The sequence below is a fragment of the Emydura macquarii genome, unplaced genomic scaffold, assembly GCF_026122565.2.
Source record: "Emydura macquarii macquarii isolate MOO-44397 ecotype Brisbane River unplaced genomic scaffold, CSIRO-AGI_Emac_v2 contig_1644, whole genome shotgun sequence".
Taxonomy (NCBI): domain Eukaryota; kingdom Metazoa; phylum Chordata; order Testudines; family Chelidae; genus Emydura; species Emydura macquarii.
In genome coordinates, this window is record NW_027131781.1 from 12,205,785 (window position 1) to 12,219,030 (window position 13,246).

The 13,246-nt window shown below is 41.1% G+C and overlaps 1 protein-coding gene across 4 annotated transcripts in view; it reads left to right on the forward strand.

Annotated features, from left to right (window-relative positions):
• Nucleotides 1-13,246, forward strand: part of AKAP13 (A-kinase anchoring protein 13) — a 297,054-nt gene that overhangs the window by 110,112 nt on the left and 173,696 nt on the right. For all 4 annotated transcript variants that reach the window (XM_067555646.1, XM_067555644.1, XM_067555647.1 and 1 more), the window contains one exon: nt 11,284-11,580. In XM_067555646.1, the coding sequence (XP_067411747.1) occupies nt 11,284-11,580 (297 nt within the window). The remainder of the gene's footprint in view (nt 1-11,283; nt 11,581-13,246) is intronic.

Here is a 13,246-nt window from a genome sequence, read left to right on the forward strand (position 1 = left end):
TTCATTCTGAAGCAATGATCACATCAGCCAAGAGGAGGAACAAGGGTGGGAAAATCACTGTCTAGATTTGTTCCAGAAGTGTTGCATAATTCACAGAAGGCCACCTGTCTCTCTGTTGCATGGTGGCAATTAGGGTTGTTTTTATACAAGGCTCTGTTTCCTTTGCTTACTGCTGAGAAGGAGATTAGTAAGAACTTTCCCTCTCAAAACCAGAAAGTTTGCAGATGCTTAGGAGAGGTCACCACATCTTTTACCTTTTGATCTGTGTGCACTTATATAAAATGTTCATTATGCTCTTGGATTACAAACCATATCCATTTGGCAGAGATAGGATGTGCCCATGTCCTAAAACACAAAAGGTACAGCAAAAGATAACTTAAGATACAGCACACTGTCAACACAAACACCTTTTATGTGCTAAAGTAAATTTAACAAGGTCTGTCCTCTTCCTCCTCCTACTGCCAATGCAGGATAGTTCCCATGCTCCAAGATTAAACTCGGTCTCAGAGTCAATAGCATACTTGGGCAGTTATAATTATCACTTAGTTTGCAATCTGAAGGCCCGGAGGGTGGTGATGCTCTTGCTGGTCCTTGCAGCTTCCAGGAGATGTTTCCTCAAATGCACAGCTTGGAAGAAACCTCCCAGTTATTTAGAACCGTTAAAATAATAATAATAGTGACTAATAATGAGTACACCACTATGAAATTACCTGATATTTATATACATAAAGTTATTGCGGTAGGACCTTTTTTTGCCCTTTTGCTGACCATTTTCTATTTCACCTCTGCTCTGACAGCCCTTTAGGTTAGGTTATTAGTGCCTTATTGGGAGATTAGATTATTACTGCTGAAGCTCCCCCTACTGGTGGGACAGAAAAGAATTGTGGGAGGATCTAATGAGCCTATGAACTAAAGCAGAAGCTTTACTGAAGGTAAGAAGCTGTAGCTAACTTTGAACAAGGAATAATTTTAAAATTGAAGAATGAAATCTATATTACTGGGTTTTTTAACATATCGTTCTTTGGGGTGAAAAAAGGGAGACTGATTACTTTGTCCCACTGTCAGTTACTTTTCTCAACCCAAGGGAAAATAGCTTTCTGCTACTAAAATCAAATTCCCAGTCAAGTTGATGTATGATAATACAATATCAAATGTGAACTAGATAGTCAGTCATGAAAACTGTCCAGTTCATGACGCCTTACATGTTTTCAGCAACTCTTTTACCAATCTGAGTATACATCAAGTGGTATAATGCAATTAAACCATTCTGTTAGCTCCACTGTAATGATATGAAACATTTATTTTGTTTGTGTTACTGCTTTCCTTTTATTTTCTAAAATGAAGTATTTCACCAAACTGCTGGCTTTTGGTTTTCCTAGTTGAGCTCATATTTATAACCCATAATTTGAAATATTTTCCTTTATGCCAGAAGCAAATGCTGATGCTGCAGAGTAGTTTGAAACTTTTCATCTTGTTTGGGTACTTTGTGGTGATCTTTATCTATCTTAGATTCCTACATAATGCTCATTTCCATAGCATCTGAGAGCCTTACAGTTTTTAATGCATTTGTCCTCATAATACTCCTGTGAAATAGAAAAGTGCTAGTATCCCCATTTTACAGATGGTGAATTGCATCACAGAGAGGCTAAGTGATTTGCACAAAGTCACACAGGAAGTTTGTGGTGCAGCTAGGGTGGGCAACTTTCTAACTTGTGAAAACCAGACACTGAGCTCTGGCACTTCACTTGCCCACTGCTCCGCCTTTTTCCCTGAGGCCTTGCCCCTGCTCCGCCTTCCCCTCTGAGGCCCCGCCCCTTCCCCCAAGGCCGGCCCTCTCCTCCCCCTCTTACCTCCTGATCGCTCACTGCTCTCTCCACCTCCTTCCCCATGCCAGCTGAGCAGCGCTTTAGGGATAGAGGAGTGACTGGGTAGGATGTTCAAGGGAAAGCCATGCTCTGGGGATGAGTGACTGGGGCAAGATGGGGAAGGGAGAGTCGCACTCTGGGGATGGAGAGGTGACTGGGGAAGGACGGGGGGGAGAGAAAGCTGTGCTCCGGGGGTGGGGGGGATGACTGGGGCAGGATGGGAGGAGGGAGAACCACGCTGAGGGAGTGACTGGAGTTGCACAGGGGAGCTTTTGGTACCTCTCTCTGCCCAAGCTGTTCCTGAGTGCTCCTCCAGGCTCCATTAGCAGCTGCTGTTTTTCCTGCCCCCAGGTAGCGGAGTCCGGTTACTACAGATAACTGGACTATTAGGGTCAGCCCCTGTTTTCGACTGGAAAGTCCGGTTGAAAACTCGTAGACTCAACGGTCAGAAGGGACCAGTATGATCATCTAGTCTGACCTCTTGCACAATGCAGGCCACAGAACCTCACCCACCGACTCCTGTAATAAACCTCTAACTGAATTATTAAAGTCCTCAAATCATGGTTTAAAGACTTTAAGGTACAGAGAATCCTTGAGCAAGTGAGCCGTGCCCCATGCTATAGAGGAAGGCGAAAAACCCCCAGAGCCTTTGCCAATCTGCCCTGAGAGAAAATTCCTTCCTGACCCCAAATATGGCTCTCAGTGGAACCCTGAGCATGTGTGCAAGACTCACCAGTCAGACACCCAAGAAAGAATTCTCTGTAATAACTCAGAATCCACCCATCTAACATCCCTTCACAGGCCATTGGAATATCTACCACCAGTAGTCAAAGATCAGTCAATTGCCGAACTAGGCTGTCCCATCATACCATCCCCTCCATAAATTATCAAGCTCAGTTTTGAAGCCAGCGAGGTTTTTTGCCCCCGCCTGCTCCCTTGGAAGGCTATTCCAGAACGTATGGATCACTTACGTATCACTTATGGAAAACACTTATAGAAACCTGTGTCTAATTTCCAGTTTAAACTTCCTGATGGCCAGTTTATATCCATTAGTTCTTGTGTCCACATTGGCATTGAACTTAAATAATTCCTTGCCCTCCCTGGTATTTATCCCTCTGATTTATTTATAGAGAGCAGTCATATCTTCCCTCAGCCTTCTTTTGGTTAGGCTAAACAAGCCAAGCTCTTTGAGTCTCCTCTCATAAGGCAGATTTTCCATTCCTCGGATCATCATAAGAGCCCTTCTCTGCACCTGTTCCGGTTTGAATTCATTTTTCTTAAACAGGGGGACAAGAACTGCACAGTATTCCAGATGAGGTCTCACCAGCGCCTTGTATAAGGTACTAACACCTCCCTATCTCTACTGGAAATGCCTCGGACATCTGGCAACCCTAGATGGAGCAGGAAATTGAATCTGAGTCTCCTAAGTTCTAACTAGTGCCCCTTGTGTAAGTTTGCGAGGTGGAGATCTACCCACTGGGCCCCGGACTGCTAAATGCAAGCTCATTTTAAGTGGGTTACATGATTTAACATTCTTATTAATCTGTCTGGGGCTTGATTTATCTCTGTTTCCATTTAAATGTAGTTTAGGAAGTAAGGACTTAAATGAGAGTAGGAAAGGGCCCTTAACGGTTCAGTTGCAGTAAGAATAGTTGGCTGCAGGCAAACAAAACTTCACTCTTAACATATTGGTAGGGTAAGAAATGTCATGTCTATGAACCATGTCATTACAACAATAAAGAAGGCGATTATATGCCATACCATTGATTCCCATGTTCACTATAGTGTTTTATCATGTATCACTTTCAGAAGTTGTCCTTTGTAATATCTAATTCACTAGGACCTGCTCCTGTAACACTGAAGTGAATGGAAGTTTTGCACTGGTTTCAATGGGAGCAGAATTAGGTTCTTAAACATCATTTGTGCTTATCTGTGGTGGTTGTTATTTGCCAACCGTTCGCACACATTTGAGATGCCCCAATTATTTCCTCGTCTGCGTCTGTGGAAATATGCAATTTCCATTACTACTGCATGGTTCCATAACTTTCAGAAAACATTGACTTTTTAATGGTGTTCACTATATATTTTCGTAATTGCATTCATATGGAGAAAGAGGTTCTGCCTAATCTTTTTGTAATTCCTTTACTCTTTGGATTTTTTTCTACATGACTGTTGTAGTTGTTGAAAGTAAAATAAATTGCAATTAAACTATCAATACCTTTGTTTAAAATATATACTTGACTTTACATTTTTAAAAAATGTATATTCACGCTTATTCTCCTACACCACTGAAGATGTCTTACCTAGAAAACTACTGTTAATAGAAAAGGCTGCCCTCTCTACTTTATTTAATAATCTTTGTACTGGAAGACCAAAAGAGTAAACAAGTTGTGTAACAAGTGATCACTTGACAAATATTTCAAAACAAGTCCACATGACTATTCTTATTAATGAAACCTCTAAAAAACTAGAAAAACTAGAGACAGATGATGTAGCCAAAAACAGTTCTATACGGCAGCCTCTCTGGTATACTTAAATGCATTATGCCGGCTTATTAAAAGGAGATGAAGCTAGCTAAATGACATATGTCATAGGAAAAAACTGGTGAATATTGTTTAGAAAGTATCTATGACTGAGTGTTTGGAAGCTATATAATGCCATCGATTTTATGACCACCCTGAATGTGTTGAAGAGGTGGAAAGATTTTGTCAAGGAAATAGATTTCTGTGTTGAAAGTTTAAAATGTTGAATATGGCCTTTTGTCTGGCAATTGCAATATCTGTCTGTTTCAGCATGTAGTGAATCCATGGGCTGCAAACTGTGGGTACAACAATGATATAAATCAACACACACGGGGTCCTTACATTTAAAAAACAGAGTGCTATACTCCTTGAGCAAAATAACTCCTTTATCTGGTAGCAGTAGCTGGCCCCTTAACCTCTTTTTATGCCAGCCACCAAGGAGGAGCACCACTGACTGACACAAAGTGAATACATTGCATACAAAATAAACAATTTTTATACTAGGTTTCTTTTTCTGTTTAAGTTCTTTTGTAGAAAAAGTTCAAGTCATCATGACAGGGTCATGATAGAGGATACAATTAGCATAGGAATCCTTAGTTACCTACTAAAGCAAACCTAGCATGTTCTTTCAATGTAACTTTAAATAGATGCCAAGGCCAAGAACCTATTGTTTGTTATATTAGGTATGAATCCTCAAAATAGGAGGCTTGGACGGGATTTCCACTTTCAGCTGTGTAGGAAGTGAAATCATGTTTTAGGGCATTCATTGGCTTTGTTTAGCCACAACAGTGTTTTGTCTCCATGTGTGCTTTGTTTAATGATAAGGAGCCTGCAGGGAAATGATACCACCCTTTTAAACACACCCTCAATGTTAGGCAAGCAAATAGATGGTACTGGCATAAATTAGACCCAGCCCAGTTATATACTGTAAGTTAACCATTAGCAGTTAACTCTTTGTAATTTCCATGTTTCCTCATTTTTTTCTGGTGTAGTCACAAGATAGTCTCCAGAGGAAAACTAAAAGGCACTTTTGTCAGTTTTCTTCAATTCTGCATGCATAAGTACATGTGGACGAGAAGCCTATGTTCATTTTAATTTATTGTGTTTATATGTCATGCAGTTGCCTAAAGCAAATTCAGTTTCTAGCTAAGAGAGTGTAATGCAGCACTACAGTTAGTACTCAGACTGGTAGCCATAATTTAGGCTTGTCTTTTTACAAGTGTGGAGGATTAAGTTTTATCATTCTGATAATTCACCTGTGTAGTGGCATCGCAACAGCGTCTCTGTAGTTCAAGTTTTAGGACCATTTTCGTTGTAAGCTCACTTTTGACTTCACTTCTCATTTCAGTTTCTTTGAAGGGGAGAGGAGGGAAGCAGCTTTCGGCATAAATTTTGTTCATGTTGAATCTCTGCCCAGAGAAGCAGTTTTTTTTAAAAAAGCTGGAGGTTAATCAGACAAGCCAATTTAGTTATGAAACTTTGAAAAATGGATGGCATTTCACTTTCTAAAAATGTTCTTAACGTTTGCCTGTTCCTGGGCAAACACTGGTTTGTTATCAGCACTGACCCTTTCTTAACACAGATTTTTGTCTGGAATTTTGGAAAGAAATGTACTTCTCTTAACACAGATTTTGTCTGGAATTTTGGAAAGAAATGTACCAATCTACATTGAACTGTGGTGGGTGGGCGAAGTTGTTTGGGTATTTAGTGGATCCGTAAGAGATCCTTCAGATGAAAATTTGTTTCTTTGCTTCACCTTGCATGCTCTTTTTTGAATACTGTGGATTTTATCATTTGCTTTCAAAGAGAGGGCAATGTGTAGAAGCTTGCCTAGGTCAAATTCAATCTGTAAAACCACGTGCACTGATAAATAAAACTGCTTTTCAGTCTATTTATATTTTTATAATGTGCCCAGTGATATGTTTGCTACCTCTCAAAAGAGAAGGCAGATCTGCTCACTGCCCTGAGGAGCATACAAACTAAATCAGAGCTAACAAGACGGCAGAGAGAAATGTTGAAGGGACAATATGATAACTCAGCAAGAGCTATTGGATTGTCTGGTGCTGCTTAGTTTATATGAGTTTTCTCAGGGTTAACGAGTGTATTCGTTGGTTAATGTCATGTGGATATTGGGTCAGAATGTGTCTTAATGGTTCTAAATGGGCAAAGCATTCCTTGCAGAGGAATGGTGTAGAAGAAAGCACAAAGACGTTTGCGAGAGTAGTGGACAAATGTAGCATGAAGGCTGGTGTCATTGGCAGAGCATCTAGAATTCCTATTAGAATATCACTTGGTGTTATGCAGTGGTCATGATTTATCATTTGCCTTAGATCACTGTTTCTCAACTGGTGGGTCATGAAAGGCAATCAAGGGGGTCACAAGGCATTGAAAATGGTCTCCAACTCTCCATTGAAGCGCAAAGGGGTGCACTCCCTGACTCTACCTGGCTCTGATCATGGGGCCACCCCCAAGATTTGTGGATTTGCAGGATTGACCCAGATCTGGGAACTTCACTATTCAGTGCCTGGTGTGATGCCATCTGCTGTGGTCGCTCTGGCTGGCACAATGGTCCTCGGTAGACTATTATGCGTGCTGGATGGTGATGATGAACCTAAGCAGACTGAGACACACAGCTTTGAGATGATGCCTCAGATAACCAAAGAACTGGCTGCAGTATTGTAAGTATTCCCTGTAGTAAGGAGAGGGAAACTGTTTCGTACACCAAGTGTGTCCATGTTGGCTCAGGGTAAATGAGTTTATACTTATCATACAGAAAGGGAATCACTGCAGTATAGTTGTTAGAGCAAGGAACAAGTGACCAGGACTAACTGAGTGTGTTCCGTCAGTGTCAGGGACTGTGTGATCTTGGGAAAATCATTTAACCTTGCTCTACAATCTGTAAAATGAGCATAGGAGTGTTAATCATCACTTATTTCATAGAAAGGATGGGAAATTCAGCTAACATTTCTAATGCTACTTGGCATGCTCTGTGAAAAGATTTGTTGCAGTCCAGATATTATTGTAAGGGGGTCCTTGAAGCTGAAAGAAATGTTACCCCACTGGAGATGGTCCCTTCAGAAGGCTGTATGTTTGCATTCATGTTTTGAAGCGTACTCGCATGCACCATTCCTGAAGACTTTTCAAAAGCAGGAGGCAGGGTCCGGTCCTCTTGAGCAGTCTTAGCATTTGTCATGCTTGTTGCTTAATCGTTCCTCTTTCTTTTGAACTGATTGCCAAAGTCAGAACCTGTCCCAGACACTCACCCCTGTATCTGATGTTTTGTCAGGATGGAAGGAGAACATCAAAGCATTTGAGGGGAAAGAGTACGTTACCCCTTAGGAGAACATGCCTCTTGGGTTAGCATAACATTTGTTTGATCCCATTAGATAAAAATGAATTGTCTCTTCTTTCTTTCTTCTCTGAAAGCTATATTGGATATTTTGTGTGTGATTTCTGAGAGACCTTTACTGGCTACAGACCAGTGCATAAAATGTTTGTCACCTCCCACTATGCTGCACTGAACACCCATCTGGTTTTGCTTTAAATTGGGTGCAGTAAGCCTGATGTATGAGGCTTGCTTCTCTCTCCTGTTCTTGGGAACTCCACTCAGGATGCTAATGGATGTCTGCTATGAGCACATGAGTGCAGTGCCAGTTTATTTGACAAGGGGAATCCAAATATCAAACCTGGGATTTCTCTTGCTACTCTCCTAACTGAAAAGCCTGTACTAGTGTCAGATAGATAGAGGAATTGCTTAGTCTCATTTAGGAGGTGTAAGATGTAAATAACCTGAACTATTTGTCTGTGCACCACTTCACTCCCTTAACAATTACTTGGCTGTGCTTGGAGAAGTTCAGTTTGAATTCTGAATGACAGCAGGCTGTCAGAGTAGGGGTTGCCATGCTGTCTGGAGAGGCTCACAACTATGAGGGCTAATCTCAGGTCAGACTGTCAGAAAATAGGGCACACACCTCAAGCTGGTGTTAGATTCTATAATTAGATTTTACCAAGCCAGTAACAATGTACACTCCTGGATTATGCCAGCAATATTATCATGGAGTCACAGACAGTACCTTAGACCCTCCAGCCTGTCTTGCCACCCACATAAACTCAGCTTAGTGATAAAAGGTTTTTACAGCCAAAAATCACATCACTTCAGGTTACTCCCAACCCCAAAGGGTCGGTCATGTACCCCAGGTCAATGGATATTTTCAATCTCACACACAGGAGACAATTTCTCTAGTAAACTAACTAAATTTTTATTAGCTAAGAAAAAGAAATGAGAGTTATTGAGAGGTTAAAGCAGGTAAAATACATTAACAGGTGAGTCAAAGTTTGTATATCCAAAATGATAGCATAGATGTAGTAATTGGTTAGTTCTCCTAAGTCTCTCTGGGTTACACAAATTAACTTTGGGGATCTCTGTCTTGCATCTGGAACACTTCCCTGTGGGTCTCCAAAATGATGCAGGATCATTCATGTAAACCAGTATTTATAGCAGTTCACAGAAGACAATCTGACCAGTGTCTTCACCTACGTGGGTTTTGATGACTAGCAACTGCAAACTGAGTTTGTGAATTTCCATTGTTGAACACACTGACTCTTACTTTGAAGTTAGTATTCTACTTCCTTTGCATTCACAAGTAAATTAGTTACTGTGATATACATAATTCAATTGCCTGCCATTACATTATAATAGGGATAGATGAGTGCAAACAGTATAAGTAACATTTCATTCGTTTTCATGAAGTCTTCACATCAAACATCTCATCTTAGCACTAACACCCACTTTCTATGTTCACTAATTACAGGGTATAGATAATGTAATGTGATAGCAATCAACAAGTTACAGATAAGTGAAGACAATATAATTCACATTTCCTTTGAACTAAATTAACTCAAGTGAATTAGTACCCTTAACATTTCTTTGATATTCACACACAGGTGAATTGACCTATTGCTCTGACCTGATCTGGCCTGTCGGTGTCACAGGGATATTATAGGCACATTTTGCAGCTGGGATGCTTCTAGGAATAAAGAAAAAACTGGAGTTTAAAAAATAGTTATCTGTGGGGACTGTTTACTAGGTTGCAAAGTTAAAAATAATTCATAATGAAAGACTTTATGACATACAGTACAAGTATGGCTTTTGTTCCTACTAACAGTGTCTGTGTTAGTGAAAACAAAAATGTGCAGCACTGAGCTGGTTTGTATGGGATGATGCTGTGTCATTACTGTATTGTGTACATTTTATCAATATTTTTGTGAAACAGGGATTGAAAAGTTTACCAGATACTTGCTGTCCTGCAGCTTGAGGAATAAATGAAAGGCAGGGTGGGAGACCCCCATTGGCAAAGTCCAGGAGCAGTAACCTAGTGAGAAACTCACTCACCACCATAGCCCTCAGTCGCTGGGATGTCAATCAGGGTGCTGTCTCTGGATCTTGATTAAGACTTATCTATAGTAATAATGTACTTATTGCTGACATTAGGTGTCATCGACTGGTGGCAAGGATGGTTATATTGCAAATCTATGATTTGTACCATTTCAGAAACCATATTCCAGACCTTGCTCTGAGCAGGGCTCAGCCATAGGTTTTTGAAATGGTGTTGAAATTGGTCTTGTCTTTTCTTGCAGGTAAGCAGTTTTAGTACTGGTTCTGCCACACCCCCCCACTGTTTCATCTTTCATATCAGCCTTTAGCTAGTAGGTGTTTGATAAATTTGAATCTTCACTCCTTTCTAGCTGCTGGAAGGGGAAGGAAAAAATCATTCTTTTCTTTTATATAATAAAATAAATAAATAAATCAGGGTTTGATCAACGTAATAAGATGTTGAGGTCCTGGGTAGAGAGAGAAGCTTTTCCAGCAATTAGTGAAGGGTCCGTGCTGATTCTGGCATAAACAACGACGTTGGTCTACCATTGGAGTGAGAGACAAAGAGAGACTGCAGAGAACAGTGAACTTGAAACATAAACCTTATTATTAAAGGGGCTTGTCAAATAATTTTAAGTATTGGTCATGCTGAAAAGATGCTATTTTTTCCCCCTTTTAAATTGCAAGGGAGTTTATCTTGCATTTTCTGGGTCTGTGGAACTGCTGCCTTGCTGCGCTGGCCTTTCATCAAAATAAGTAGAAAAGTCAGCAGAGCTGTGAAAATAAGTTTTTTCGGTAAATATGAAAAGCAGCAATTTCCTTGTTCTCTGGAATGCAGCAAGCTTAGTTCTGTCATGTGAAGCCAAATCCAAATGGCAGGTGCAGTGTTGAATAAAAGAGATTTAATCACACCTATAGAACATGTTTGAAGCATGTTATTTTCTAGTATTAGTTGTTGCTTTTTGGTTGTTTAAGTGTAATTAATTCATTGTCTTCACTGGCTAGATGCTCCAAATGCTGATACTGGTGGTTCATTTCTGATGTACTGTCATTGTCTTATTGAATTCTTTAAAATATGACTCTCTGAACTAAGGGGGCGATTTTCAGTGGCCATGTGGGATTGAAGTGTCAAACTCCTCTTGACTTTCAGCGGGAGTCAAGCCGCTTACTCCCCTTTGTGGTTTTGAAAATCTTCCCCATAACTATGAGCAGTCCTGAATTTGCCTATTCGTGGCTGAAGTTATCCCACTACCAAGAAGGCTATGATGTGGTCTGTAGAAAAGTGAGTGCGCAGAGTTCTCATGCAGGAAGCAGTACTGAGACCTTTTCACCATATGGCTTTTTCCTGAAAAGTAGTGTGTCCAGTGATGATATGTGTGGGTATGTATCTACTAATGGGGATAACCTGCAGAAGCACACACATGGGTGATTTAACTTCTGGTGGGGGTTACCATTCAAATCCACTTTACTTTAGTCTCTTCTCTGTTACAATTATGTTCATTTCCTTGGTTTTATTTTACAGGCCATGACTGCTGTGAGACAGTGAAGGTGGCACTTTGTGCTTCCAAGAAAGGGCTTCCTGCTCTAGTGCTGGCAGAGGAAAGTTTTCAGTTCGTTCAGGATGAGGCCTATGATGCAGCACAGTTCTTAGCAACCTGCGCTGGGAACCAGCAAGCGCTGAACTTCACAAGATTTCTGGACCGGTCAAGGCCCCCCTCTGGAGATGTGAATTTTCTGGATGAGAAAGTGGCTTTGGCATTTCGGCATCTGAAACTTCCAGCAGAATGGAATGTATTGGGGACAGACCAGACCCTAAACGGTGAGAACTAGTAGCAACTGAGTACCGAATGTGAGTGTGAGTGAGAAAAGAAGTCAATACATCCGTAGCAATGTTTCTGGTATGGAGAATTCTTTCACTGTAATGGGATTCTCCTGTTGGCCAGAGCATAGGTCACGACGGATGGCTTTGAGCTTTAGCCATGCTAAAGAAACCTTTGTGTGACTTTCCCCAACACCCCATGTGTATTCACAGAGTTTCCTCGTTTTCTTTTCTTGGCGCACAGTCTAATGCATTTCTACCTCCTTTGTAATGAAAGAGCACAAGATGTCTTCAGTGGCCCAGTGTTTTAATATCATGCATGGAGAGTTCTCTCTCTTTACCTGGGGATTGTGTGTATCAGTACTACAGCGATGACTGGAGAGCTCATAAATAAATATGTTTGGTCCAAAGTCATGTTAAAACATACTCCTGGGTGTACTCAAGGTCTCTGGTACCCTGCTGTGATCCTCTGGCTATCTAGCAGCATGTGTGGTGCAAGGCATATTCCATGCTGTTCTCAGCAGTTCAGAGAATGATAAGAAAGTGGAGCAGAGCATGTGGAAGATGAAGGGTTAAATGCTGAGGCAGCTTCCAGTGTATAGTGTGAAGTTTGTCCATATAAAGCCCAGAAGATACAGGCATGGGGAATTATGGAAATGGCAGTAGAGGACTGTTGAGGCTTGAGACCAGGTATTCGCACCTTTGCTACCTCTGCACTGCAAAGCAGGCTTGTAGGTGGGCAGGTCGTCACTCAAACCACGCACCCACCCACATCCCAGACAAGCTTGCTAGTTTGGAATGTAGTTGCCTACTAGGTGTGGGTTTAATGGCTTTGGGTGTGGACAGTGTGGTCGTAAAGGCACTTCTGCACGCTTTCACCTGCAGAAATCTTGCAGTGTAGGTGGAACGATAGAGTCCTGGCCAAATATTGAAACAGGGCTGCTAAATCCTTATACAAGTTTACAACAAGTACACCTGCTTGGAGCTTTGCTCTCATTGGGAGTCCGATGGGAATTGGGAAGACACGTGCAGATTCACATTGCATTAAATGTTGTGTGGTTATTTATGGCATATGCTTGCACACCTGTAATGTGATTGTGAGATCTGTACTACATTATTACATGAATTCCCTTCTCTAAAAACATGAGAAGGCAATGAACCCTTTGCGTGGGGTGGAATGTGATTTGTTCTGTGCAGACTAGCACAGCAACTTCGTTCTCACACTGTTTTCTGTAGTGTTGCGTGGCTGCTGCTCACATGTCTTTCAGCGAAAAGCTGACCACTGTTTGGTTTTATTGTATATACGTATGCCTGGGCAGGCAATTGAATCAGGGTTAGTGGATGTTCACACTTTTGTATATATTTGGTGGTTTCTGCATTAAAGTTCAACCATTGTGTCATTGTTCGCTTACAGGTAGATAAACAAGCAATGTTGGCATTTCTTTCCTCTACTTGGGTATCTCCTACATTCTTACTGTGTTTTGTGAGATTTCTTTTTATCCCCCTCTCAAATGAAAGATCATGCTGTTGTGTAATAATGAAGTATGTTTAACAGACTGCCAAAGTGGTCTTAGCCAGCCAGAAAGCTGAAAACGATGTTTGAAACATTGAACTGGTGACTGAGGGCCTAATTTTCAGATATACTGAGAAACAATCTCTCCCTTTG